Genomic DNA, 27,164 nt, shown 5'->3' on the forward strand with positions numbered 1-27,164 from the left:
TGTTGAGCCTGGATGTGATCCATCAGTTGCTCCGGAGGGGGAGGGAGAACACAAGGAGATTGAGAATTTGTGTGCAAGTTTGGGCCAGCCAGCATTGCTAATAAGTCACGTCTCCTCCTACAGATATTTGCTGTTTCCCAAGTGTTTGTACATAGGAGCTTTTTAAAATTTTTCTTTTTTGTTGGTGAGTTTATCTTGTTTAAAAAAAGAATTTTATCAAAGATCAAATCAAACTTTAGCCTTTGTTTTTTGTGGTGTAAATATTTGTAAAACTCCAAAGTATGGGTTTTTTTCTGGGTAATGTCGAAGGCACTTTTAATTTTGATACACAGAATAAACTACAAAACCTTCAACAGCACAAATGAGCACATTCTAAGAAAAGCCTTGGTTTATTGTTTTAAGCAACTGTATCTTGTGTGTGTTCAGAACACACATCACTGAAATACTTTTGAAGACTTGTGTCGGGAGTTGTAGCTAGAAAGTCCTTAGTGGTTTAAACAGCTGATGCCGAGGGTTCTGATCCTGCCATCAGATCCAGCTGCACTGGGTTGGTGGGGGCTGTGTCCAATTGCAGGATCAAGGCCTAAGTGGAAAGTGGCTGCTGGGACAACTGATTTCAGTGATGAGATTTATATGTGGCTTCCTATTTGTGAAACCCATCAGTAAGAAACTGTCTGTTTGGATTCTCTCCAATGTGACGAACCTCAGCTGAACTGGTCTTGTTAAAGGAAAACTCCAGTGTGATATAAGACATTTTAATCATGACATCTTATTAAAAAGAAAGCACTAAAAGAAAGTGTTGAATTGTATTTAACCATCAAGCAGGGAAGGTGCCACTTTGACATTCTAAAGCAACTGTTTTTAAATGTGTTTTTCTAACTGCATTCAAGTCTTTAAAGCCAGCTGTTAAATTAACCCAGACCATGTTTTAAATGGTTAAACAACTCTTAACGTTAACTCAAATAAAAAAAAAATAGAACTTCTGTTTTCAATACTTTTCTAATGGGGACATTGCTTCTCTGATTCCTACTTAGCATCAGTAGGCCCTTCCTGGGAAGTCTCTTTACAACAGCAGTCCCAGTGTGAGACAGCAATTCCACAGAATGGAAATAAAGACAAGTGACAGACTTGTGCAAACAGTTTCACAAATGTCTCTTTCAATAATTCTGTAGTTCTCGAAGAGATCATCATTAAGCGCTGGAGTCTTCCTTTAAACTTTGTGCTGGTGGCGAGCTAATTGATGATGGAAATAACATTGCAGTTGCACGGTCAGTTTAAAAAGAAAAATCTGTGGAGAGCATTGCAGCCAGTGCTATGAAAAGGATCACACTACATGGTTAGCAGCCCACAAATGCAGACTGGACTGCCATTGCCTGCTCCAGTTTTGTCTGCTTTAAAAAAGATAAAGGGAGCTTGCGTCTCCTTTGAGTTAAGCATAGATTTATGTGCTAAATCTCCCAATAATCAGGTGGTGATGGGTGTTCAGCACAGGAATAAATTTTAACTGAGCTTTTTAAAATTTGATTTTTCCTGTGTCTGAAATCCTGCTCGGTGCTTCCTGGCTCACGGAGGAACGAGGAAGGCTGGCCCAGTGGTTATGATGATAGTCTGGGGCTCTGGAGATCCTGCTCCAATTCCCTGCTCTGCTGCAGGTTTCTTGGGTGACCTTGGGCAAGACAACCAATGTCTTTGTGTCTCAGTTTATCACCTATAAAATGAGGGTATTTTTAAATCTACATGAGCCTCAGATTTGTTAATCAATGCACTATTGGTGTGCATGCAGCTGATGAGGCAGAACCAGACCTGCAAGTCACTGATAGAAGAGGGCATGGCCAGCCACACTAAGGAGCCTGCTGACTTTTTGTTCTGCCTCAACAGCTGCAGAAAGCTTTCTTGGACCTTACTAGCAAAAGCATTATAAAGAGAAGAAAGAGGTTTTGGCTGTAAGTTTGCCTTCTCCAGCCTTCCCCATGCTGAGGATTTAAGGGTCCAGTTCCTCTCTTCTGCTGAGACCTCATTGGTGGCCCTGCTCTCCCTCGCAGAGTGCAGCGTGGAGGAGAAGGCAAAGGCACAGATGTGTGCTATCTGCTCCACCCCACTTGTGGAGTGCCTGGATGGGATCTCTGCCTATTCTGTGATCAGGAGCCCTGCACATCTCAGCTGGGCCAGGGACTTTGATGGAGTCCCTTTGCCAAACTAGGAGCAGCAAATCTGGACCCAGACCTGCAAGAACGGAGAGTCCTGAAGCAGGCTTCAGTTCCTTCTCCCAAAACAAAGAGGGAGGGAGGAAGGCTCCCCTTCTGAGGAATGGGACAACACGCACGCAGCGTGTGTGAGTGTGGCTCCACTGTAGCCCACACAGCCCCTCCCGTCCTTCCCTCTCCTCCTCAGAAGCAGAAAAGGCTGAAGAGGACTCAGGGGCCAGACAGCATTGAACCCCCTGTGGGCTTCCCCAGCAGCATGCTATTAGTTTGTGCATGGGATACCTCAGCCCCTGTGTTCCCAGCCCACTGCCATGGGGCTTCCCCTCCAGTGTTCAGTCCCAGCATATAGACTCAATCAGAAGAGACCATCATGATCATCTAGTCCGACCTCCTGCAGACTGCAGGCCACAGAACCTCACCCACCCACTCCTGTAACTGACTCCTAACCTCTGGCTAAGTCACTGAAGTCCTTAAATGATGATTTAAAGACTTCATGTTGCAGAGAATCCACCATTTACACTAGTTTTAAACCTGCAAGTGACCCGTGCTCTATGCTGCAGAGGAAGGCAAAAAACAAACAAACAAAAAAACCCAGGATCTCTGCTGATCTGACCCAGGGAAAAATTCCTTCCCAACCCCAAATATGGCTATCAGTTGTCCTGAGCACATAGACAAACCCACCAGCCAGACACCTGGGAAAGAATTCTCTGTAATAACTCAGAGCCTCCCCATCTAGCCTCCCATCACTGGCCATTGAGGATATTTGCTACTAGCAGTTGCAGGTCGGCTACATGCCATTGCAGGCAAACTCATCTCCATAAACTTACCAAGCTCAGTCATGAAGCCAGCTAGGTTTTGTGCCCCCACTGCTCCCCTTGGAAGGCTGTTCCAGAGCTTCATGCCTCTGGAGCTTGATCTCTCTGGGAAGTTTTCACCTGAGCAGAGGAGTCAGTGTGTTGAATCCTAGGATTTACTATCATGGACCCAGACCTGGCAGCGATTTTTCTCCAGGGATAGTCCCTTTGTGCACACTTGGTCAAAGCCTTCCTCTCAGGAAGTGCAGGCAAGGGATTCAATGCTGGGCAGCAGATGGGTCAGGACCAGGATATCTGGTTGTTCCCCCACAGTCAAGAGATCCCCTTAGCTCTCCCAACAAGAGATCTTGTGAGAATCTGATGGCAAGCATCCATGGGGCAAAATAGAGAGAAGAGATAGGGGAAGGAGGAACAGGTACCAGTTCCTGTGGTCATTGGACTTGTGCTTTTTCTCCATATCCTCATGGGAAAAGCAAAGACCCCTACAAAGGTTGCAGTACTCAGGAAGGCTAAACCCAGGTACAGAAGTCCTTCATCTCCATTTGTTTGTCTTCTGATGCTGATACTCCAGGAAGGGGCACAAAGCACAAATCCAGACCCTGCAGGCCCAGGAGTCTCTGTCTCTCCCTGGGAGGAGGGGCAACTTTCAGATTCCGAACAGGAAGCAGGAATAGGAGGAAAAACTCTAGTTGGAATTCTTTGAATCCATGCTTCAGAGTGGAGTATCCAGTTCACAGTCCCCTCCTGAGGACCCTCTTGATCAGAGAAGAGGCACCAGCTGAGAAGAGCAATGATGCCACCTAGTAGTATCCCGCAGGATAAAACGTGGAACTTGGAATTCCTCTGGACTCAGCCACAGTGGATGTGATCAACGAGAGAAGGGGAGTTCCCAGGAAAGCAGGAGAGCCAGGTGGCTAAGAAGTGTCACCAGGTGCACTAGTCCTGATCAGATTTTGTTTCCCAAAAGCCAGTGTGACAATGATGTCCTTAGTTAAGGACACAGAGATACCAAAGGGCTGCATAGACAGGAGATGGGACACAACACTCAGGAGAAACTTTGCTTCCTCCATCCCTGTGAGCTCTTGATGCATCCACATGCTTAGCCTAAGCAGTACTGGCCTGTACGGATGGCCTATCCTTCGAATACTGGAAATGCCTTTGTTGGAGGCCATGCTCAGAAATATCTCCCTTTATTTATGACTCTTCTTGGGATGCCTTTCAGGAATCAGCAAGAACCAGGGGCTCCAACATGCTGTCAGCGTGTAGGTGATCATCCCCAACCATTTGCAGAGTGTTGGCTCAAATTTTCCAGCAAGGGTGTGCACTGGATCTATTCAGTTCCGCTTCCAGATTTATCCTTTCTCTCACCCCAAAGGACCCTCAGGAGAGTGGGGAAATGCAGTCAGCTCTTTCACCTCCTGCAGATGTGATAGAAAGGGGACAAAGTTGGTACTCTCCTTCCCAGTTAAAAAGCAATCCAAGGGCACAGGGCACTGCTCAATTGAGTGTGTCTCCTTAGGTAGAAGAGGTCCCAGAATGCTTCAGTCGGCAACCTAATAAATACCAGAAATCTCATTTACGAGACAAGGTATATTGGATGTCACACACTAATGCTTTCCTGATGTGATCCAAAACATCCTGAGATAATTTCAGCAATACTTCATAATGGGAAACCCAAATTCCTTCTGAAGTAGCACAATCAGCTTGAAATCTACATAATAGTTTTTAGTGAAAAGTATTTTCAGTGTGATTGGCCCGAGTCCCCTGTGACAATTGTAGTTTTGCAATCACACTTTCCTTAGTTTTCAAAAATGGTTTTCACCCCTTATTGCTGCGTGAAAGACCCACACAAGCAGGGGCTGATGCCTAAACAGGAGAAGCAGTGAAGGTGCTGTCACATGCACAAAGCAAACAGGAGGAAAGCAGACAGTACATGTTCTTTCTCCAGTTTCTTGGGTGCTGTTTGTACGAGTAGTAGTTTTGTGTGTAACAAGCAGGTAAACACGTTCAGACGAGTATTCACTTCATTGTGCCCCCTTCCACTCTTGCAGCACCACTGTGACATTGCGACTGCACTTAATACTATTCTCTATAGCTTGCTCATTCCCCCAAATGACCGGGAGGCCCAGTGTGCAGGACTGCATCTTGCAAATGGAGCGCACTGTTCAAAAATTGGATAATCCATTACAAATTATGTAGCACTTCTGAAGCACTGACAGTGTTAACACTGTACAAGTCACAAAATACAGACCCCTCCTGCCCTGAAGAGCTTACAATCAATGTACTTTGGGTGTATGTACAGGAGAAATGTACCCTGTTTAGTTTGATAACACTAAGCCCTGATCCTATAGGAATAGCACCACTGGGTTCAGTCATAGGCGTGGAGCCTTAGTTTGGTTTAAATTATTCGATTTTATCATGTACTACTGAACATGCTGTAATAATGTTGTAAAGATAATGGAATCAGGAGACCTCACTAAAGCAGCTACTATCAAACCTTTGCTGAGAAATGGGGCAGATACTGCCCTTTATTTATGGTTTCATAGCATTCAAGGCCAGAAAGGACCATTAGGTCCTCCAGTCTTATCTGTATATTATAGGCTATTAAATCTAATCTGATATCTCTATAAAACCCAAGGACTTTAGTTAGCTCTCCTGTGGACTATAAATTTTTAGTCTTTGTGCCACAGGGCACAGGCAGAGGACAGGGGAGGCCCAGGTGCCACCAATGCCCAAGGCAGGAATCTGGGGAGAAGAGCAGATGTTTAAATGACCTCTGTGCCTACGGGTAGGCAACATGTCTTTTGCCAGTCCACAGTCACCATGGGCAACAAGCATAAAAAGACGGATTCTTTAAACCTAGCATGGGAACCGAGTGAAACACCGTGATCCCTGGAGTGGGAAATCCAGGCCATCCCAGCACAGGGTAGAGAGTGGGGCTGGGAACACCCAGCATCACAGAGGTAGCATGTGACTAGAGCCTGTCTGATGGTAATGCAGCATTGCAGTTGGCATACGCATGACAGAACTTGCATTCATTGGAGGAGGGATTAAAATACCCCCACATGAGTACCCACTTTCTCTCCTGTCCTACCCCAAATTCTGTGTTTAAATTCCTCAATCTTCTCTCCTTAAACCCAATCCTTCCCTCCCTGCATTCTCCCAAGTCAGCCTACTTCCTCCCTTCAGGCCGTCCCGGTGCCTGCACCCTGGTTCTTCCCTTGGCCCATTGCTGTCATGCAATTCTGGTTGAAACTGACTGTCTTTCACCCTGTCTGCTGCAGGTTCCTAGCTCAAGCTTTTGGTGGGAAACTGGCAGCAGAGAAGTGAGTTACGTTGCATTATCCACTTTAGACAGAGCCTTAGATGTAGCCAGTTTCCCAGCCTCATCTGCTTGAGAACTAAACCGCTGCCAAAGGGCTAGCTGGCTGGCTGATCTTTGGGGCAGAAGTGGCTAGAGGTGCTTTGTGACTCTGCCTATCCATGCATCTCTGCATCCTTGGGTTTGCTTGTGCTGAGCCCCTTGCTGAGAATTCTTGAGACTGAGCTTTCCTGCTGTGGCTGTTGCATGGAAAGATCCTGTAGCCAGAACCAGTGCACGGCTGAGGGAATGTTGCTGATGTGTGAACCCTGCCCCGTACACAGGTGCTTCTGGGATTCACCAGCCCTTTTAAAGCCATAATTGGGTTTAACAAGAAGGAAGTGGAGTATCTGTTGTGCAGAGGGGAGAGGGGCTGTGGGAATTGTCATGCTCCCTGGATGGTCTGTGACCTGCTCTCTTCTCTAGCCAAATGCAATGTTATGGGCTGTGGGCCATACAGCTTTCGTGCACTTTCTTGCACCCCAAACCCTGCTTTTCCTCCAGCATTTATAATGGTGTTAAATATAGAAAAATGTTTTTAATTTATAGGGGGGGTCCGCACTCAGAGGCTTGCTGTGTGAAAGGGGTCACCAGGACAAACGTTGGAGCGCTGCTGCTCTAGTGGGTGTAATATCAGCAGGCTGCAGGGCGGAGAGAGGCTGTGGGCTCGGGGTAGGTGTGAGGGGTATCTTCTGTTCTACTCGGGTACTTAGACCGCGCTCACACAAGAGTAGCCGAGTTCCTTCCATTCATGAATTCAGTGACGTGACTGACAGCTGTCTCCTGCCCACTTCGGAGCATGGGGGGGTTAGAAAGCCCCAGGATTCCAAGCTAGAGTTCTAGGCAGCAAAGGACCCAGAAACAGCTGGAGGCCACTAGACCCACAGGAAACCAGCGTGGAGGGGGTAAAGGGAAGAAGAAGGCCTGGTCTATACTGTGAATTTTGCCATATAGTTATATTGGCCAATTTCTAGCATACACGTGATTTTGATGCTCTAACTTATACCAGTTCCCTGAATGAAATAAACTACACTGGTAAAAGGATTTTTAAACCGGTATAATTGCATCTGCACTAGGACTGTTGTGGCTATAAAAACATCATAAAAAAAAAAATCCCCTGCCCCCTTAACTGACCTTACTATCGGGGAGAGACAAGGTGGGTGAGGTGATATTTTATTGAACCCACGGCTGTTGGTGAGACAGACAAGCCTCCAACTTCTCTCTCTCACCACAAGAAGTGGGTCCAATAAAAGATTTTTACCCCACCCACCCTGTCTCTCTAACCTCTTGAGAGGGACAGCTCCACAACTCTGCCAGTGACAAGAGTTTGTTTAAAGGCTGTTCCAAAGACTAGATTTGCTCAAAGCCTGTTTGGGGCTTTCCCCTGGGTCTGTGCCTGATCAAAGAGGAAGTCAAAGGTGTTTTGTTTGTTGAAACCCAGCAGACAAGCGGGGTTGGGATTTGGTTTCTCCTTAGAAAACAGAAGAAACCTGAGACTTTGACCCTGATTACACAGGCAGCAGAAGACTTGGCTCCCTGAACACAGAGGCTCAGTGATTTGTGATTTAACTCACACCCAAGGGAAAAAAGAACCTGATTCAAGATAATCCATATAAAGGAATTTGGAGAAATTACAATTTGGTGCTATGGTTCAGCTGCGAGTTGAGGGGGGTGTGGATAATGGAGGAAGCCAGCACCATGGAGAAGTTTACATTTGCATCAGGATTAAAATTCCTTTGTATCCCATGTGAAGATTGAATTTATCCTCTAAATTAGATACAGAAGCACTGCAAGGGCCATCTGAATTTTCTATGTATTTTTTTAAATGTAAAATCTTGGCTTTGCTTTTTTAAAAACCCCTCCTCTTTGAAACTTCGGCTGGTGTCCCAGCTCGCTGGGTTCAAGAATGGCTGGCCCAAGACAGCCACGCACATGTCTATCCTAGGCCGGAGTTAGGCCCATGCATCACTTAAACCCACTAGGCTAGGCCTCACGCTGGCCCCCTTCTGCCATGCTGTGGATTAGGATTGTGATCCAGCAATGCAAGGCTCTGCTCCTACCATCATCTTATCCTCTGCTGAACTAGCTTTGACTCCTGACCTGGTTTGACCCCATGAGCTGCTCCCAGAATGTGTCCTCTTACATGTGCTGTCCTGGGCTGTGCACTATTCCACATGTTGTCTTACAAGGAGGGTGTGTGGTAACCGGAGGGTGCAAGCCCTGCTCAATGAATAGCTGTGGATATAAAGAGCCTTGAGATCCTTGTTTAAAATGTGCCAGGTTGAGGCCAGGCAAGGTCCCCTTTATCTCAAGCCCCTTTCTCCAGCATGCTGTTTCTCTTGCTCAGCAGAGTGGGATTCCCCTGGTACGATTCTGGTGAAGTGTCAGCTCCTAGATGGGCCTTGGAGACACCTGTCTCTCCAACAGGGCCATTGGCTTTTCCCTGCTTTCAGGGACAGCAGGCCATGATCAGACCCCCAGAATCCCTTGACAGACCCTGTCAGAGATGATTGCGCTAAGCTGCTGCAAAGCAGCAATGGGTCCCTGAGCATTAGCTCACCCTGGGCTTTGCTGCTAATCAGCCTCTTCCTTGTTCAAGCTGCTGGATCTTTCCAGTGAAAGAACTGGGAAGAATCTTCTCGGGCCTCGGTGCCAGCAGGAGTTCATTAGGGTGCCCTTTGAAAAGGGGGAGGAGGTGCTTGTGAAAATCCAGGTCAGCGAGCAACGTCGGTGAGTCTTACAGCTATCGAAGTAGCAGCCAAGAGCTGCAGTTGTGGACCAGGACCCACTTGGGCTAGGCTCTGCGTTGCCCCAGAACAGAGAGAGGTCCTGCCCCAAGGAGCTGCAGGTGGCAGCAGTGCAGGGGCCTGCTGGAGCAGGGTAAATTTCACCCAGCAAGATGGAAAAAGCCCTTCCATTACATCAGCCAACCCCTCGCACCTTGCAGGAGGGTGCACCATGGCTCACCCGACCTGCTGCCAGTCAGAACGTAGCTCGCAGCCCTTGGGATTTGCTCTCCCTACACAGCACAACAGTAATGCCCTGGGCAGCGATCCCAGGGCTGGTTTTGGTCAGTTTTACACTGGAATTAAATAGAAATTTGTATTTCAGTTCTTGTGGGCGTCGTCAACCTTCCATCGAGCTTGAAACGGTCCACTTGGCCGGAGAGCTCTCATAAAATCCACTGAGCTGCCGGTCTTGGTTCCTGGGTGACCCCCCTCACGGCTGTATTTAAATGCCTAGGAATATCAGCGCATCCCTTAGAGAACAGGATTGGCCAGTCCAGTAGCTCCTCTGATCTGCCTTGTGGATATTGGTTTAGTGAGAATCATTCCGAAACCAGTGCCCTGTGCAGCTGCTCTTTGGAGTGCTTGGGCCATTGTTTCCCCTAGCCCTGCCTGCATGTGATCGTGCAGTAGGGTCCAACTGCAATTTGTGTGTGAGAGCGAGAGCCCCCAGCCAGTACTGTGAACAGCAAAATCCCTAGGTGCCTTGGACTTGTTCTGTAAAAAAGCATGGCTAATCTACTTAAGCTGCAAAATGTATATCCCACAAATACCAGCTGGTTCCGCTGCGGGGAGGGGAGCGTCTCTCAGCTACAGGGCTCTAAAGAGATTTGTTCATAGTGCTGAGACATGATCTGTCTGGAAAGCTGCCCCCCCCACACCCTATAGACAGAAGATCAAAGGCTTAATTCACACAGTTGCTTGATACGTCTTCCTAGCCACCCTAACGGGGTTGCTTGTGTCAGCTTTTTAAAATAGCTTGAATGATGAGGGATTTTACTGGGGCTGAATTAAAGTTGCTTCTCTGATAGTTCCCAATCCCAGCAATGCAGCCACCCTCCTACCCAGACAGCGAAGTGCCCGGTGCCAGCTCTGGGCAGTCCATGTGCCCTGACTCAGAGTGAGGTGGGGCTGGGCTGGGAGCTAGTTGTGAAAAGATACGTGGGGGGTGGCGCATCTTTACCATGTTAACAAAAAAATAAAATCCTCACTCGTTTCTGCTAGAATGAAGACGGTTGAGTTAATGCTGAGGGACTTAATACCCTAGAGCAGCTAAGTGGGGGGCTCTGTGTGACAGCGTCCCGGTGCAGGGTCTTTGGAGAACTTTTGCACAGCGGCTGAGTTGCCAGCGTGTCTGTAGCAGGGCTGTTAGCTGGCTCAAGAGGGTTGCCACTTGTCTGGTTTTTCACCCAGGTTTTGGCTCATGTGTCTAGGGGCAGAGCCGGAATGGAGAGGGGCCAAGAGCTGGGGGGGTGCTACAGTCCTGGCCGGGGCTGGGCTCTCAGCCCCCTGCCTTCCCCATTGCCCCAACCAAGCTCTTTCTCAGTCCCCCGATCCTGGCCAGGGCCCCGTGGAGGTGTCTTACCTTAGCCCTGCAGGGGAGGGAGGCCAAATGGTGCAGTCAGTGGTTAGGGTCCTCGGTAGCAACCCCCATGTGCAGCGCTCTGCTCTGCTCTGCCCAGCTTGTGTGTTCCTGGACACGTCCCTGCCCTTCGCCAGGCCTCCTCTGCGCACTGAGAGGTGCGCGGGCCAGAGCCAACAGCAGCCGTAGCCCACTGGAGCCCCGTGCAGCAGAGCAGCCCACCCATGTGAGCCAGGCCCCACAGGGTACAATCCTACAGGCCACGTTTGCCTCAACACCTTCCCTCCCATGCCCCTGCAGCCAGGGCCCAGCGCCTTAATGGCGGGTTGCACCCTAGCACCTACCTCCCCCGCAAATCTCCAATTGACCTTTGCAGCACTGTTACCTCTGCTGCCAACCAGTGGAACCCCCCTCCCCAGGTCATGGCAGACAAGGCCCCTGCCTGCTTCAGCCCGTCCTACAAATCCTACAAAGCCCCCCTGCTGATCTTGGACTAGAGCCCCCTGTACAGCTCGGTGCAGGTAACCACAGGCGTGTCCCTGAGGGCTGCTCTCTTCTCTGCACCCCGTCCCCATGAGCGCCTGGACCACAGCCAGCCCCCTGCTCCCACAGCCTTATCTCCAGTAATAGACCTGGCTTTGCTCCTGCACCCAGATTTGCGGTTGTAGCATCAGGTTCCTGCAATTTAGCCCCTCTCTGAGGTTGGACCCAGCAGTGGGATTGCATGTGCTGTACTGCAGCCTACTGGACAGACAGGGAACTGCAGGCACTGACTGCCTGATTTGCTTGCAGAGACGAGCTGGCAGGTTGGGGATTGGCACCTTGGCCACAGGCAGGTCAGTTGTTTGGTGCAAACTGCTCCCTGCCACCACCACTCGCGGGGGCAGGTGACAGGCCAGCCCTGCAAGGCTGAAATGCTGAGAGCCGCCAACCCAGCTTTGCCCACCCGTGATACTGAGCCTCCTACACTAGCTGACCGACTCAGTGGCATCAAGCTAGGTGGGGGATGGGAAACTACTAAGGAGCCAGGGTCACACTTCGCCCTTGGTGTCTGTGCTTACTGGCCCTTGCACGGCCTTAGGGGACTCTGGGCTCCTGTAGGTGCCAGACAATGGCCCCGTTACTCATGCACACATTGTGCTGTGCCTGAGAGCAGGGGCCACATCCATGGCCCAGGGTCCCATTCTGCACTGTACAGGGCGCGTCCCTGTGCCTGTCGGGGCCCCTTTGGGAGGAGTGGTGCATTGGGAACATACGTTGCTGCTAATGCATCTCCCTCTAGCTGCCAGGGCCAGCGGTTGAGTTTGTGCAGAAACCCTCCCAGCCAGACACATGCCCTTGCTGTGCAGTGTTGAAGCTGGGGCTGGCAGGGCCCCGCCCGTGAAATCCCCATCACTGGAGCAGTTTGCCAGGGGGCTGCACGCTGATTGGGCAGAAACCCTTGGAGAGCAGGTAGGTATCAAGTGTGGCTGGTGGGCCTGGAGTAGGGGGAGCTGGTTTCCTACTGGGGGAAGGTGCTGGCTCGATGGGCCTGCAGCATGAAACTCCACAGCCCAGGTGGAGGCAGTGAACTGCCAGTGCCCACCTTGGGGAAGCAAAGGGCAGCTGGAGAGGAGGCCAAGCTGCAGGGCCCAATCTCACCTGGGCCCCCTGTGCTGAGACAGCTCCCCCTGGAGCAGGTTTCAGAACCTGCAATACCCAGGGTGGACACAGCCCAGCACAAGGGAGACAGCACAGGCCTCCCTATAGCTCCGGAGCGAGATCACTGCAGTCGCTCCCAAACTAAGTTGTTTTATAACAACGTCCTTCCTCTTCCTGGGCTCTCAGACAGGTCGCTCGTCCCCCTGTACCTCGCCTTAGCTGCTGGGTCCTTGAACAAGTGTCACTGGCCAGAGCGAATGCACCTGCACAGGGAGGGGGCCAGCTGAGCAGCTGGTTCCCCCTTTCACCTCTCCACTGTTTCTCATTCCATGAATTAGCTCAGCCCCCCCCATTTAACTGCCTTGTGATCAGCCCTCCCTGCCCTGCCCGAGGCCCAGTTTGTAGGGCCAGTGACCCACAGGTACAAATCACCGAGGGATGATGTGGAATCCCCATCACTGGAGGGTTTTAAGAACAGGAAAGCAAACCCCAGTCAGGGATGGGCTAGATCAGTGGTTCTCAACCCACAGCCTGCAGGTGGCCCAATCAGCACACAGCTGTGGCCCATGTGACATCCTCAGGGCCATACAAATAGTATATATATTGTGTGGATGCGGCCCACATAACACACAGAGGGTTGTATGTGTGGCCCACAATGGTAAAGATGTTGAGAACCACTGGTCTAGAGGATACTTGTCCCGCAGCAGTGCAGGGGCTGGACTAGATGGCCTATCGAGGTCCCTCCCAGCCCCACATTTCTATGATTCTAAGGCGCAGCAGCAGGGGCTCCCCTAGACGGCCCTTCGATCCGGATGGGCCTGAAACTGGCTCCATGGGAGGTGTCACGACACCGAATGAGCTTGTGGGCAGCAGATGGGGATGAAGTTTTGTCTGGCCAGCGTCTTCTCGGGCTGCGCAAGCTTCTCTCAGCCCAGCTATGCTGCAGTGAAGCTGGGCCAACTCTAGCCACCCGAGCAGAGAGCTTTTTCTACAGTTCTCACCCTACAATCCCCCTTTGTTGGGCCAGAAACACCCAGTAACATCCGGCAGTCTCAGGAGGGTAGCACGGCCCCTGGCCACAGGACATGGCTCAGCCCCGGGCCACGGGCTTCGCCCGAGGCTGGAAGCAGAAGTGTAGCTCTGCAGCTGGCCCTAAGTGCTCGGGGAGGTTTGAGTGCAAAAGGCAGAAAGCAGAGACGGCACCAATCGGCCGGGGAGAGGGGTTGGTTTTAAATAGGATTTAGAAAATAAGGGATTTATTTTTCTCTAGATATTACACAACTTAGTGCGGATTCTCTCATTACAGAAATACATTTTTTACATCATTCCATGGATCTGTCTTTAAATAACTGGTCAGGACGTGACCAGCAGCTGACTCGGCAGCGCCCCCATGTGCGCTCCTGCTTCTTTTTCAGACCATTAGTAGCCAAATGCTGTAGCATGATCGGTCTCCTCTCCTGGTCCCCACTCCCGGGGGCATCCTGACTGGCCCGGTGCTGCTGATTCACTCTGCAGGGTTCTGGCACTCCTCAGCCATGGGGGTCTGCACCTCCGCCCCATCACGGGCTCGGAAGAGCAGCTCCCCTGACTGAATCACTTGCTCAGCCTGCCACGTGGTGGCGGCTCCGTACTGCTGGTAAAAGTCCGTGTCTGCCTGGAACATCACCAGGGCCTGCGCCGTGTGGATCCGCACGTGCTGGGCCAGGCTGTTGGCATCCAGGAACTTCTCCCCACACGAGTCGCAGGCGTAGAGGATCTGGGTGTTGGGGTCTGTAACAAAGGGGGGAAGTGACTCACCCAAAGGCCGTGCAGACGGACAGATGCCCTGGGAGCTAGGGCTGGGACCCTGCCCCTGCTCACACACAGCACGACCCTCTCACGAAGAAATCCACCTACCAGGGGAACAGTCCCCATCCAGGGAGTGCAGGAGGGACCCAAAGGGCTGAGTTCTTTACACACTAGCCCGGCCATAGCCCTGGAAATCTCCAGGGAACCACCCTGCCCGGTCCCCAGGGGATGGGCTAAACAGTTAGCAGGGATGGAAGGACTGAGGAGAGTGTTCAAATCCAGCCAACCAGAGGCCAGGGTTCCCCACGAACCCTTGACAGCAGGAGTGCTGCATTGCTTGCCCCCCCTACCCCCCAACTGTTAAAAACCCTGTGAGGATCCCGTGCAGCCCAAGGTGTTGCCCAGCCTCCATCACCATCAAGCCTAGACTCCAAGGGCAGAAGGCGCCAACTTGCTCTGCTCTGGACCCCATCCCCATGGGCCCAGCAGACAGGAGAGTGGAGAACCCTGAGTCTTCTGATCCTTTAACGGCCCGCGTGGGGCTCTGTGTCACCCCAGATCTGCAAACAGCTGCCTTCACTTTGCTGAGCTCAGCGGGGAAATAACTGCGGCTGCCTCCTGGCACGAGCGGGGCCAGCAGAGAGGGGCTGGAGACATGAGGCGCAGGCGGAAGGATGTTGCAGAGGGATCAGGCATCTCTGTGCTGGAGCATTAAGCCCTGCATCAGTGAGAACAGCTGCAACGCCAAGCTGCGAGGACCTGCTCCGAGAACAAAGGGAGCCCTGCAAACCCCTGCAGTGAGTCAGCCCAGAGGCTCCCGGCCAGCGTGGGGAGGGTGCATTGACGGACGCTCCCCAAACGTATGGGCTGCTCCTAGAACGCCACTAGACCACTGGAGTTCAGTATCTCCTCTCTGGGACTGAAGCAGGTCCCAGGTTTGCTCCCCTTGGAACAATCGGTACGTGGCCGGGAAATGCCCCCTATAGGCTCAGGAGTGGGGAGCCCCCATGTGCACAGACTGGCGTCTCCCCTCCCCCAGAACGCAGCCCTTCAGCTGCTCCTCACCTGCTTCCTGCACCTGCTTCACAGCCTTGGTTATCTCTGCCTTAAGTGCTTCGGTCTCGTCTGCCGTCACGGCGGCTGTCACGGGGACCACTGCAGTTTGAGGAGGGGAGAAGGAGGGTGATTTGGCTTGAATGAACCTCGGTGCTCAGCCACCCCCTTCTCCAGCCAGGCTGCCGGCTGATCTAGCTCAAGAGCCCACGTGGGGCCCACAAGTACAGTCCAGTCCCTGCCAGTCCAGTCCCCTGTTCCATGCAGGTGCTGGCGGAAGGGGACAGCTCCACCGGCCTAGAGAGCAGGGGCAGCTGGTTCAGCAGCAGGGCGGGTGTCCCGCCCCATGCCAACGAGCATGGAGCCAGCCCTAGGAGCAAGAGCGGCACTCCCTCGGCAGGCGGTTCTGACTTTGGCTGCTGCTGAGCCTGCCAACAGGTGGGCAGTTAGTGCCAATGCGGGGGGTGAATTGGCCAAAGGACCTACAGGGCAGCCGAGCTGTGTTCAGATGGTAACGACCCCCAGCCATGCTCCACAGCGCAGCAGACTTGAGCCAGAGACCGAGAAGGGGAAGGGCCCTGGGACCCCAGGGGGAGGCGAGATCCTCGGAGACCCGTAGCCAGGTTTCCCTTTGGTGCAGCAGGCCCCTCCCGCCCCACGCCCAGTGCAGGGAGGGTGGCTCCCACTCTGCTAACCGTGCAGGGAGACTCCCAGGCTCACCTGTCAGCTGCGTGACCGCCGTGGCTGCCAGCGCCTCCGTGGCCAAGGTGACCATGTCGTCTGAGGCCACGGTGACGATGTTGACCTCGTCGCCTTCCTCCGGCTCCAGGATCTTGATGCCGGCCTTGCCCTGGTGCACGGTTTTCACGTGGGAGCGCAGGTTGTCCACGCGGTTGAAGCCGCGGCCACACTTGTCGCAGAGGAACGGCTTCTCTCCTGCACGGAACCAAGCCCCGGCCTGGGTTAACTCTGCAGGGAAACGCTACAGGAGGTGGGAGCGGAGACGGCTCAGGGGCAGGGCCAGGGGGTCGGTCACAGCCTGTTGGATGGACGCCCAGGTCGTTTCAAGAGCACAGAATAATCAAGACCCCAAACATGGGTGCGGAACAGGACTGCCGGGATCCCCCTCCCCTCCCTCTCCCAACCCAGCGTGTGCCTGGCTCTGACCCATGGTATCTCCCCATGGCTGTGCAGGGGCAGAGCTGCTAATGAGTGGGACATGATTCTTTTCCAGTCGGGTCGCAAGCAGGTGCCCGGCAAGAAGGGCCTTCTCCCCATGGGTTTTCCAGGCTGCGGGGCCCAGCAGTTTCCAGGTGGGTGAAGATGCTGTGTCTGCCGGAAGGGGGAGGTGGGACCCACCGGTGTGGATGATGATGTGCTTGGAGAGGTCGCCCACATTCACAAAGGCCTTGTTGCACACGTTGCATTTGTGCGGTCGGATGTTGTCGTGGTGACGGATGTGGTTGGCCAGCTGACTGGACTGGACGAACCTAGTGGGGAGGAAGGGGGAGGCCATTAGTGGGGAGCCGAGGGAGCTGGGTGCAGTCCTAGGATCCCAGCACAGAGATCAGTCTGACGCATGGGCCTCCCCTGAAAGCAGAGAGAAGGCCTGGTTCAGAGCCTACAGCCTCTTCACTGAGCTGACCCAGTGCAGCCTGCAACGGCTGGGAGCATGCGGCAGGTGGGCACCTTGTGCCCCCAGGTTCCCATCGCCAGCCCTGCCCCTTTAAACCAGAAAGAGACGGGATAAGCTCACATGCTCGGCTCCCATCAAATGGCCCCCGAATGCGGAGCCCCATCGTAACAATCCCCAGCCCTGGACAGAGAATCATTCTGACAACATGCAGTCAAGCATGGGCCAGGCCAAGAAATGGCAAAATCACACCCCCCCCACCCCGCATTTTGTCCAGTGCCAAGTGGCGCACGTCCTGGCACAAGCAGAGATGGGCCTGGACTGTGCTCTGAAGGTTAGTCCCTCGGAGCTAAGAGCCCCACTGAGAACCCTTCGCCTGCGTCCCCTGCCATGTGCAGCCCAACCCCGCAGCTGATCTCAGGACCAAGGGGTACCAGCAAGGCTGAGAGGAGACCAGCTCCCAGAGAACCAGGGCCCAACCATAGAGCTCTGCTCTCCCCCACTGCGGGCACCCCCTGGGAATGGAAGCAGTCCCTTGGCACCAGACTGGCAGACCCCTCCCATCCTCAGCTGGGCACAACAACCCTTGTGCTTCACTGGCGATTCCCCAGACTAGTCTGGCGCTCACCCCGCTCCTCCCCAGGACCATAAGGGAAAGAAAGCGCCAAACCAACGAAAGCAACTGTTCCTCTGCCAGGCCGGAGCTAGATCCTGTGCAGCGGGCGAGGTGCCCAGGCTGCAGGGAAGCAGGAGCACACGTGGGTAGCAGGGGATCCCCACGGGGCGGCAAGAATTGAGCCCCATTGCTGTATTTGCTGGGCTAAGATCCAGGGCTGCCTGGGAGGGAGGCGGGGCCCAGCCAGGAGCCTGGGAAGGGGGGCGGGGCCTCACCTCTTGCCGCAGCGCTCACACACGTAGGGTTTCTCTCCGGTGTGCTGGCGCACGTGGGCGATGAGGGAGCTGGCCTGCGTGAAGGCCTTGCCACAGATCAGGCATTGGCAGGGCTTCTCGCCTGGGGAGAGACGGGGAGAGCTCACACAGCTCAGCAGCCAGACGCAGCAGCCCCCAACCCCACCCATGCCTACGGCCAGTGGGGTGCTACCCCATCCAGCTGTCCCACACATGGCCATAGGGGCAGCGGTCTAGAGATCCTGGGGGCTCTGCTGCTTCAGGCCTTTCCCAAGCTGGTGGAAAGAGGCAGCTCACTTGACCCCTAGGGGCCTGAAATGAAGAGCTCTGGGATGGACGGACATGGGCGCTTCACACGTGCTTGGGAGGCCCAAAGGGACACATGAGTCGCTCCGAGGAGCCGACTCTCATTCAGACATGGCACAACATAAGAATAGCCAGACTGGGTCAAACCCAAGGTCCATCTAGCCCAGTGTCCTGTCTACCGACAGTGGCCAATGCCAGGTGCCCCAGAGGGAATGAACAGAACAGATAATCATCAAGTGATCCATCCCCTGTCACCCATTCCCAGCTTCTGGCAAAAAGAGCCTAGGGGCATCTCTGCCCATCCTGGTTAATAGCCATTGATGGACCTATCCTCCATGAACTTATCTAGTGCTTTTTTGAACCCTGTTATAGTCTTGGCCTTCACAACATCCTCTGGCAATGAGTTCAACAGATCGACTGTGCGTTGTGTGAAACAATACTTCCTTTTGTCTGTTTTAAACCTGCTGTCTCTTAATTTCATTGGGTGACCCCTACTTCTTGTGTTATGAGAGTGGGTAAATAACACTTCCTGATTCGCTTTTTCCACTCCAGTCATGATTTTATAGGCCTCAATCAACTCCCCCCTTAGTCCTCTCTTGTCCAAGCTGAAAAGTCCCCGTCTTTTTACTCTCCCCTCACACGGAAGCTGTTCCACACCCTGAATCATTTCTGTTGCCCTTCTCAGAACCTTTTCCAATTCTAATATCTCTGTTTGGAGATCTACACGCAGTATTCCAGACGTGGGCATGCTATGGATTTATACAGAGGCAATATGATATTTTTTGTCTTATTATCTATCCCTTTCCTAATGTTTCCTAATAATCTGTTTGCTTTTTTGACGGCCGCTGCACAGTGTGTGGATGTTTTCGGAAACTATCCACGATGACTCCAAGATCTCTTTCCTGAGTGGGAACAGCTAATTCAGACTCCATCATTTTATATGTATGGTTGGGATGATGTTTTCCAATGTGCATTACTTTGCATTTATCAACACTGAATTTAATCTGCCATTTTGTCACCCAGTTTTGTGAGATCCCTTTGTAACTCCTCGCAGTCTGCTCTGGACTTAATTATCTGGAGTCATTTTAACGAGCTAAAGGAATGGGCCAGTGTATGGCAGGAGGGGTATAAAGAGGAGACCAGGCCCTCGGCATGTCTGTCACAACAGCACTGTTGCGTTGCTCATCAGCAGTGTGTCATTACTACGGTCACACTGAGCACATCAGCTTCTTATGCCACTTGCTTGACCCTGGGCAGCCACCAGTTTGTGCTCTGGTGAGTTACAGCCTGGCTGGGCAGGTCGGCTCTACGCTCTCCCAAATAGAGCTCTGGCACCAAAATGGGGTGAGTGTCAGAGACCCCAAGAATCCACCAGAGATTTCGCTTTTGCTGTTGATTTTACACGGAGAGCGCCCAGATACTGCGATGATGGGCAGCAGACCAGGTCTCCGAAGGACCCGGGCCTGGGTGTCCCACTACACTGGGGTACGCCGAGTACATACATATGCTCTGGAATCCCGGGAGGGGGTAGCACAGGCCCCTGGGCGTGGGGCGGGAGGGGGAGTGTTCTGAAGGGCTGGAAACACACAGCTGTTGTGTTTGTGCACACAGGAGACCCCACTGTTTGTTGCACAACAGACACGCAAAACCAAAGCCTCTTGGCAGCTACTGCTGGCACTTGGCAGAGGTCAGAGAGGAATGTGGCCCTGCAAAGTCAGCCCGGCCCCAGTCCTGCTTCTTGCTTTGCTTCCCACCAGCCCCTGCTGTCTCATCAGCAGAGCTGGAGCTGAGTCTAGCCCCCGGAGCAAGAGGATGGGGGTCTCGGGGCCTGGTCTCTCGCTGGCCCAGGCTGGGGTTCCCTACCTGTGTGAATGCGAACGTGCCGCTGCAGGGCCCCAGGGTCTGCAAACTGCCTCTGGCAATGCACACACACGTACGGCTTCTCTCCACTGTGGATCCGCAGGTGCCTCTTCAAGTTCCCTTGGAGGACCAGACAAGAGGGAGTCAGTAGCCCAGAGGGCTCTGCGTGCATGAGCGCTCCCCGCACCCCCTCCAGACTGGCTCGCTCGGTATGTGCTCAGCCGGTGAGAAATCCTCTTGCTCCACGCCCACGGGCCCAGCTAGCAGCCGGCACCAAACGAGAGCGGGCACTTTCCATGGCCTCATGCCTCCTTAGCTTTCCATTTCTGCTGAGGCCACAGGGACGGGTATTGTTCATAGAATCATAGAATATCAGGGTTGGAAGGAACCTCAGGAGGTCATCTAGTCCAACCCCCTGCTCAAAGCAGGACCGATCCCCGACTAAATCATCCCAGCCAGGGCTTTGTTCAGTTACTGAGTGCAACATTCGGGGAGGCCCCGGGATTTCTAGCCTGTTTCACAAATACACACTGGCTAGTGTGCTCTCAGCCACACGCAATGCAGCAGGAAGCGAGGGATCCATGTTATGCCATGAGGGGTGCTTTGCGTTGGCAAACAGCAATCCAGGGCGGCAGAAATGGCTCAGATCAAGAAGTGACTCTCACTGCCTGACCCTAGCAGTGGCTTTAGAGGATTTTAGATTTAACTCCCCCACTGTATTAAATGCTAATGGGCAGCGTTGTCAGCTCTCAGGTTGGCAGCACAGGTCTCGCCATATTTGGTGTTCTTCTTAAAGCCCCAGCTCCTGGAGTCAGGTGATTACACAAGAATCTTGGCTTCCATTTTAAAAACCAGAAATTTTCTAGCCTTCATGGCTACAGAGAAAAGCCTGGAGCTCTGACCCCTAAAGGCTCAGACACCTGAGGGCAAACCACCACCACAATTTCATTATTTATTTCTGTTTAAATCATGCATGTCTTAAGCCCAATTCATGATCTTTTGGGGCCTGACTCATGATCCTTGAAGTCTTGGGGCTGATGATAGTGAATAGGGTACCAGCTGTCCCTCTGCCACCTTACAAGGGAGCTAGGCTTGCTTCTAGCAGTGCCAGAAGTTCCTTTTGCTAACCTAAGCAGTGCTTTCTTTCCAAGCAGGGGGTGCCCCTGGGAAATCTTGACCTCAGGGATGCTGCGCCCATGCTGAGTATCTGGTGTCTCACTGAGGAGTAGCTCACCCCACCCCTAATGCTTCTTCCCAAGCTGGCCTAAGCATGCAAAGCCGCGGCCTCTACTCTAGGTGGCGCTGTCTGCAAATGCCAGGAGACAGCCAAGCGTGAACACGCTTGTACCCAACCACCTGTGCCCCGTGTGGTACCTGACGTGGTGAACTGCTTGCCGCATTCCCGGCACTTCAGTGGCCCGTCCGCGATGTGAATCTTCAAGTGCGCCTTTAAATTCCCCACCTGCAGGGAGACAAAACAGCTCCTTTGAGCCTTGCTGCCCTCTGGGAACAGAGGGATTGCTGTGGGCAGCCCCGTGTACATTAGAAGCACGTAGGTGGGCAGCATTTAGGGTTGCCAACTTTCTAATCACACAAAACCGAACACCCTTTCCCCCTGCCCTGCCTCTTCCCAGAGGCCCTGCCCTTGCCCCACCCTTTCCCTAAGGCCCCACCTCCAGCTCACTCCATCTCCCCTCTGTCACTCACTCTCCCGCACCCTCTCCCCCACTCACTCTCACCAGGCTGGCTCAGAGGGTTGGAGTGCAGGGATGTGTGTGGGGGGGGCGCTTAGGGCTCTAGCTGGGGGTGCAGAATTTGGAGTGGGGCCGGAGATGAGGGCTTTGGGGTGCAGGAGGGGACTCAGGGCTGGGGACAGGGGTTGAGGTGCAGGCTCCAGCTGGGGGTGTAGACTCTGGGGTGGGGCCAGGGATGAGGGGTTTGGGGTACAGGAGGGGACTCAGGCGTGGGGTAGAGGGTTGGGGTGCGGGTTCTGGCTGGGGGTGCAGATTCCGGCTGGGGGTTTGGGTTCTGGAGTGGGACCGGGGATGAGCGGTTTGGGGTGCAGGAGGGGGCTCTGGGCTGGGGCAGGGGGTTGGGATGTGGGCTCCGGGAGGGAGTTTGGGTGCGGGTTCCAAGCTAGGGTAGGGAGTTGGGGTGTGGGAGGGGTGCGTGTTCTGGCCGGGTGGAGCTTACCTCAGGTCGTTCCCGGAAGTGAGCGCCATGTCCGGTTCCTAGGCAGGGGGCCAGGAAACTAGACACCACCCCCTCAGCTCCCATTGGCTGTAGTTCCTGGCCAGTGGGAGCTACGGAGCCTCCCTGGCCCCTGCGCCTAGGAGTTGGACACGCCAGCCACTTCCGGAAGCCACGCGGAATCAGGGCAGACAGGGAGCCTGCTTTAGCCCCACTGCGCCGCCAACCGGACTTTCAATGGCCCAGTCAGCGGTGCTGATAGGAGCTGCCAGAGTCCCTTTTCGACTGGGCGTTCCGGTCAAAAACCAGACGCCTGGTGACCCTAGCAGCACTGCAGTGACAATGTTAGCGTAGCACAGATGTGTGAAATCTGTTAATCCGCCACTGCTTCGTCCTGGGTTTGTGCTGCATACTCGTGGGAAACCGGCATTCGTGCTGTACCCAAATCTGGCCTTGGGGTTCAGGTGCTGGACCGGGGGCACAGGTTCAGCTCCAGCTCTCTCGAGAAGAGGGTGCTGCGGCCTCGCGGACAGCAACAGCTTCGGGAGCGAGATGGAGAAAGGCAGAGGATGCAGCGTTCGCTGGAAACGATCCCGTTGCTAGTCCTGACGTACGACCGACCTGAGCAGGGGACTGGCTCCCTAGGAACACACTGGGTGCCCAGCACATCCAGCCCCACTCAGCACCTAACTAGAAGCTGAATCTTCACCTCCTGTACTCAGGAAACTCAAGGGCATGGCGAAGAGAACCTGATATCAAAGAGGACGCTGAAATATCAGCTCCATAATAAAATACCCCTGGAGGTCTGGTTAAGGTGTCCGCACAGCTGTGAGCCAGTGCAGCCCAGCAATCCAGCATTGCTACCTAGACCAAAGCCTGGCAAAGGTGCCCGCTTTGGTACGGTGCTTCCTTCACACAGACTTGGCAGGATATCAAGAACCATCATCCTGGTCCGAGAGGAAACATCAAGGGGCTGATTGTCTTTGGTTCTGGCTGAGCTCAGGCAGTCCGATGTCAAAACCAGAAGCCACCCAGACACGGGGCACTAGCCTGTGCTGAAATCAGAAGCTGGCACCATAGAAAGAAAAGGAGTACTTGTGGCACCTTAGAGACTACAGCTCACTTCAGACCCCATAGCAAACAGGAGATGCACCCCAGAGAGACCCATTTACCGCGATCGGCCTCCCTCCAGCGGCTCTGGATTCGAGGCTGGTGAATGCAACCCAACCAGCAACTTCTCTGGCAGACAGTGTTAGGATAAAGATATTCAGGCCTATCTGCAAAGGCCTGTACTTTAAGAATTTAGGTGTATTCTTATCACTTGGCTAGTTCTAGAAGTATAAAAGAAGAATCAAAATCACTGTCTGCTGGTGTAAGGGCCTTCTCTTACTGTGACAATCTGAGGCCCTGTTCTTAGGCTAAGGCCTTTGGCTAAGCAGCAGAGGCAGCCATAAGCTAGGAAGCGAACAGTCACATCCTCACATTCCAAACCAGCCACATTGAAATAAGGTGTTATTGGGCTGTTAGGCACTATCAGGACAGGATTGTATTCCTATCACCTCCAGAGAAAGGGAAGTGCCTAGAAAATGTAAAAGGAAACTTAGTTTGATAGCATCCTGTCTGGCAAGAACTCACTTATCAATAGCTGGGATGTGAAATCCTCACTTCTGTATTCAGAGTAACAGCCGTGTTAGTCTGTATTCGCAAAAAGAAAAGGAGTACTTGTGGCACCTTAGAGACTAACCAATTTATTTGAGCATGAGCTTTCGTGAGCTACAGCTCACTTCATCGGATGCATACCGTGGAAACTGCAGCAGACTTTATATATACACAGAGAATATGAAACAATACCTCCTCCCACCCCACTGTCCTGCTGGTAATATTACCAGCAGGACAGTGGGGTGGGAGGAGGTATTGTTTCATATTCTCTGTGTATATATAAAGTCTGCTGCAGTTTCCACGGTATGCATCCGATGAAGTGAGCTGTAGCTCACGAAAGCTCATGCTCAAATAAATTGGTTAGTCTCTAAGGTGCCACAAGTACTCCTTTTCTTTTCACTTTTGTATTGTTTTGTCATTATAGTTCCCACTTTGCTGTTGTTTGTCTGTATAATCTCTGTCTGGTTCTGTGATTGTTTCTGTCTGCTGTATAATTAATTTTGCTGGGTGTAAACTAATTAAGGTGGTGGGATATAATTGGGTACATAATCATGTTACAATATGTTAGGATTGGTTAGTTAAATTTCAGGAACATGATTGGTTAAGGTATAGCAAAGCAGAACTCAAGTTTTACTATATAGTCTGCAGTCAATCAGGAATTAGGGGGGTGGGGGTGGGCATGCGGGTGAGGGAAATGGGAACAGGGAATGGGGGTAAGAAAATTGGAATCATGTTTTGCTAAAGGGGGAAATGGGAACAGGGAATGGGAGTGAGGAAGTTGGAATCATGTTTGGCTAAGGGCAGGAATGGGAACAGGGACACAGATGTAAGGCTCTGTGGTGTCAGAGCTGGGAAGGAGGATACTAAGGAAGGAAACTGGAATCATGCTTGCTGGAAGTTCACCCCAATAAACATCAAATTGTTTGCACCTTTGGACTTCGGGTATTGTTGCTCTCTGTTCATGCGAGAAGGACCAGGGAAGTAAGTGGGTGAAGGAATAAGCCCCCTAACAGACAGAAGGACAAGCAAGTCTGTGGTGGGGGTGCTTGCTGCCCCCAGGCGCTGGGGGTGCCCCTGGAGGTCCTGGCAAGCTGCCGGAGAAGCTCCCCAGCCACCGTCCACTCACCTGATTGAATTTCTTGTCACAGTGAGGACACTTGTGCTCCTTGTCTGTGTCGTGGGTCTCCAGGTGGCGCATCTTGGAGGTGGGATCAGAGAAGGAGCGCCCGCAGTAGTCACACTGGTAGGGCTTTTCCCCGCTGTGCACCAGCTGGTGCCGTTTGAGGTTGCCCGAGGTGGTGAAGAGCTTGCCGCAGTCGTCACACCGGTACTTGGCCTCTCCCGTATGCCGCTTCTTGTGCAGGTTCAGCAGGCTGATGAGCCGGTAGCTCTTGCCGCACTCTTCGCAGCCATAGGGCTTCAGAGGGCTGAAAGAGAGATTCAGAAGGGACTGAGGGACTCCACACGGCAGCCAGGTGACTTGTCTGTTCAGGACAGACTTTTCTGATCCTTCTCCTTTTGGGAGCTCTAAGATCAACTCTCACACAAGACACCTGCCTAGAGAGTCAACATAGGCATGTTCTGGAATACCTCCCTGCATCAAGACGTCAGCACCAGAAACTAGGACTCCAGTGGGCAGTAATGGGTGAGCTCTGCTGTAGCCAGGCAGCAGAGATGGATTGTTCCCTGGGTCAAAGAGACTTCACCCCTTTAGAAGCATTATAGTGAGCCAGGGGCGAAAGCAGGCAGAGGAAGAATTAGACAGTGCATCAACCTGGCTGGAGCGGAGTTCACTCCGTTAGCAGCCCCTCACTCCACCTACTAAGCCCTTTCAACCTCCCAGCTGCTGGCACGCAGTGATGGGATCTGCAGCCCGTCCAGGCATCCCCAAGCTAGGGTGAATCTAGCTAACTTGATAAAAATAAAAGTGAGAATGCAGCAGTGCAGGCTGCCCAGCCAGTACGTATGTGGGGGGCATCAGGTGGGCTTGGGCAGCCCACAGCACACTTCTGTTTTCACTGAGCTAGCTAGATTAAAGCTAGCACGGGTACGTCTACATGAGCTGCAGCTCACACACCTGGCTGCAGTGCAGGCCGGCACTGACCTCAGCTGCAGCGAAGAGCAGGCGCTCACTGGCACGTTGTTCTCGGTTGGCAGCAAGCCGTACCTGTGTGTCTTCTCGTGGGCTTTGCAGGCCGCCGGGTCGGAGAACGCTTTGTTACATTCCCTGCAAGAAAAAGGCTTTTCTCCGGTGTGGATCCGGATGTGCCGCTTGAAGTTACCGGTGTGCGTGAATTCCTTTCCGCAGTCCTATGGACAAAGACACACGAAGTAAAGAACCAGCCCCGCAGTGGTCCAGGGGAACTGAGGCCCCGGAGGAAGCTGCTCTCGCCTTACCTCACACTTGTGAGTCACCGAGCCGTAGGCTTTCGACTCAGTCCTGTCGCTGTAGGTGCCTGATCGCAGCAGCCTGGCTTCCCCGGAGTTCTCCTGCCCGGAGTCTGTGCCCCCTGACTCGTTATCCTCGGGGTTGTCTCCGTTTTCCAACCGTGGTTTCTCTTCCTCTGAGATTTTGGCTTCCTCCTCTTCCTCCGCTGTCATCTCCTCCTCTTCCTCCTTCCCTTCCAGCTCCACCTCCATTTCTGCAGGTTTAGGAGACAGAGGGATGCTGAAAACCAGGAATAAAAGGTGGGAGACAAAAATTCGACTGCGGCATTGCACATGGTTCATAAAACAAGCCTGGACACTCGGGAGACAAAGACCCTGGTGTGAGAGCTGGTTGGAAAAGGGAGTTACACCCCCAGGGGACATTTTGAGTTTTTGGCAGAAACAAAAAATCAAAACCTGAATTTTTTCGGCTGAAAACCAAAAAAGTTTGGAATCTGACAGGCAGCCACAGCGCTGCAGGCTTCCAGTCTCCTCGAGATGCCAGGCTCCCGGCTTAGACTCCGTCTGCCATGCTGGGCCACAGCCCCTGCCCTGTGTGAGGGGAAGGGGTGCTTCACAGCAGTCACATGGCCACAAAGCGTCAGGGGAAACCAAGTCTGACCGGGGAGTCCAACCCACAGCAGGGACTGGGAATATGAGACACCAGAACTACAATTCCTATGAGGCTCCATGGGGTTTTATTTGAGAATTGGAACATTTTGGTTTTCAGCTACTCGGGGTGATGGAAAAAAAAAATCTAAATTTTTCCATGGAAAGCAGACCCTGTTTGTGCAAAATTTTGTTTAGATGCCAAATTGTTTTTTGGCAAAAATAGGTTTTGATGGAAAGCTTCCAACCAACCCTGCTATATATAGTTCCTAAATATGGGTCCCAGGCTTAAGGGACCAGTGATGGGATACGGCTAGTGATGAGCTGCCAAAATCTTAACA

The 27,164-nt window shown here is 52.8% G+C and overlaps 1 protein-coding gene across 3 annotated transcripts in view; it reads right to left on the reverse strand.

Annotated features, from left to right (window-relative positions):
• Positions 1-13,612: 13,612 nt before the first annotated feature.
• The window catches only part of ZBTB17 (zinc finger and BTB domain containing 17), a 38,675-nt gene continuing 25,123 nt past the window's right edge, over positions 13,613-27,164 (reverse strand). For 2 of the 3 annotated variants that reach the window (XM_077837319.1, XM_077837321.1), the window contains 10 exons: positions 26,185-26,429; positions 25,892-26,097; positions 24,914-25,214; positions 21,313-21,400; positions 19,942-20,058; positions 17,755-17,875; positions 16,590-16,720; positions 15,951-16,166; positions 15,243-15,332; positions 13,613-14,159 (listed from right to left, as the gene is read on the reverse strand). In XM_077837319.1, coding sequence (XP_077693445.1) covers positions 13,894-14,159; positions 15,243-15,332; positions 15,951-16,166; positions 16,590-16,720; positions 17,755-17,875; positions 19,942-20,058; positions 21,313-21,400; positions 24,914-25,214; positions 25,892-26,097; positions 26,185-26,429 — 1,781 coding nt within the window. In that variant the 3' untranslated portion in view covers positions 13,613-13,893. The remainder of the gene's footprint in view (positions 14,160-15,242; positions 15,333-15,950; positions 16,167-16,589; positions 16,721-17,754; positions 17,876-19,941; positions 20,059-21,312; positions 21,401-24,913; positions 25,215-25,891; positions 26,098-26,184; positions 26,430-27,164) is intronic. The other variant, XM_077837320.1, reaches the window with a different exon arrangement.

This window comes from Eretmochelys imbricata, chromosome 18 (assembly GCF_965152235.1).
Source record: "Eretmochelys imbricata isolate rEreImb1 chromosome 18, rEreImb1.hap1, whole genome shotgun sequence".
NCBI classification, from domain to species: domain Eukaryota; kingdom Metazoa; phylum Chordata; order Testudines; family Cheloniidae; genus Eretmochelys; species Eretmochelys imbricata.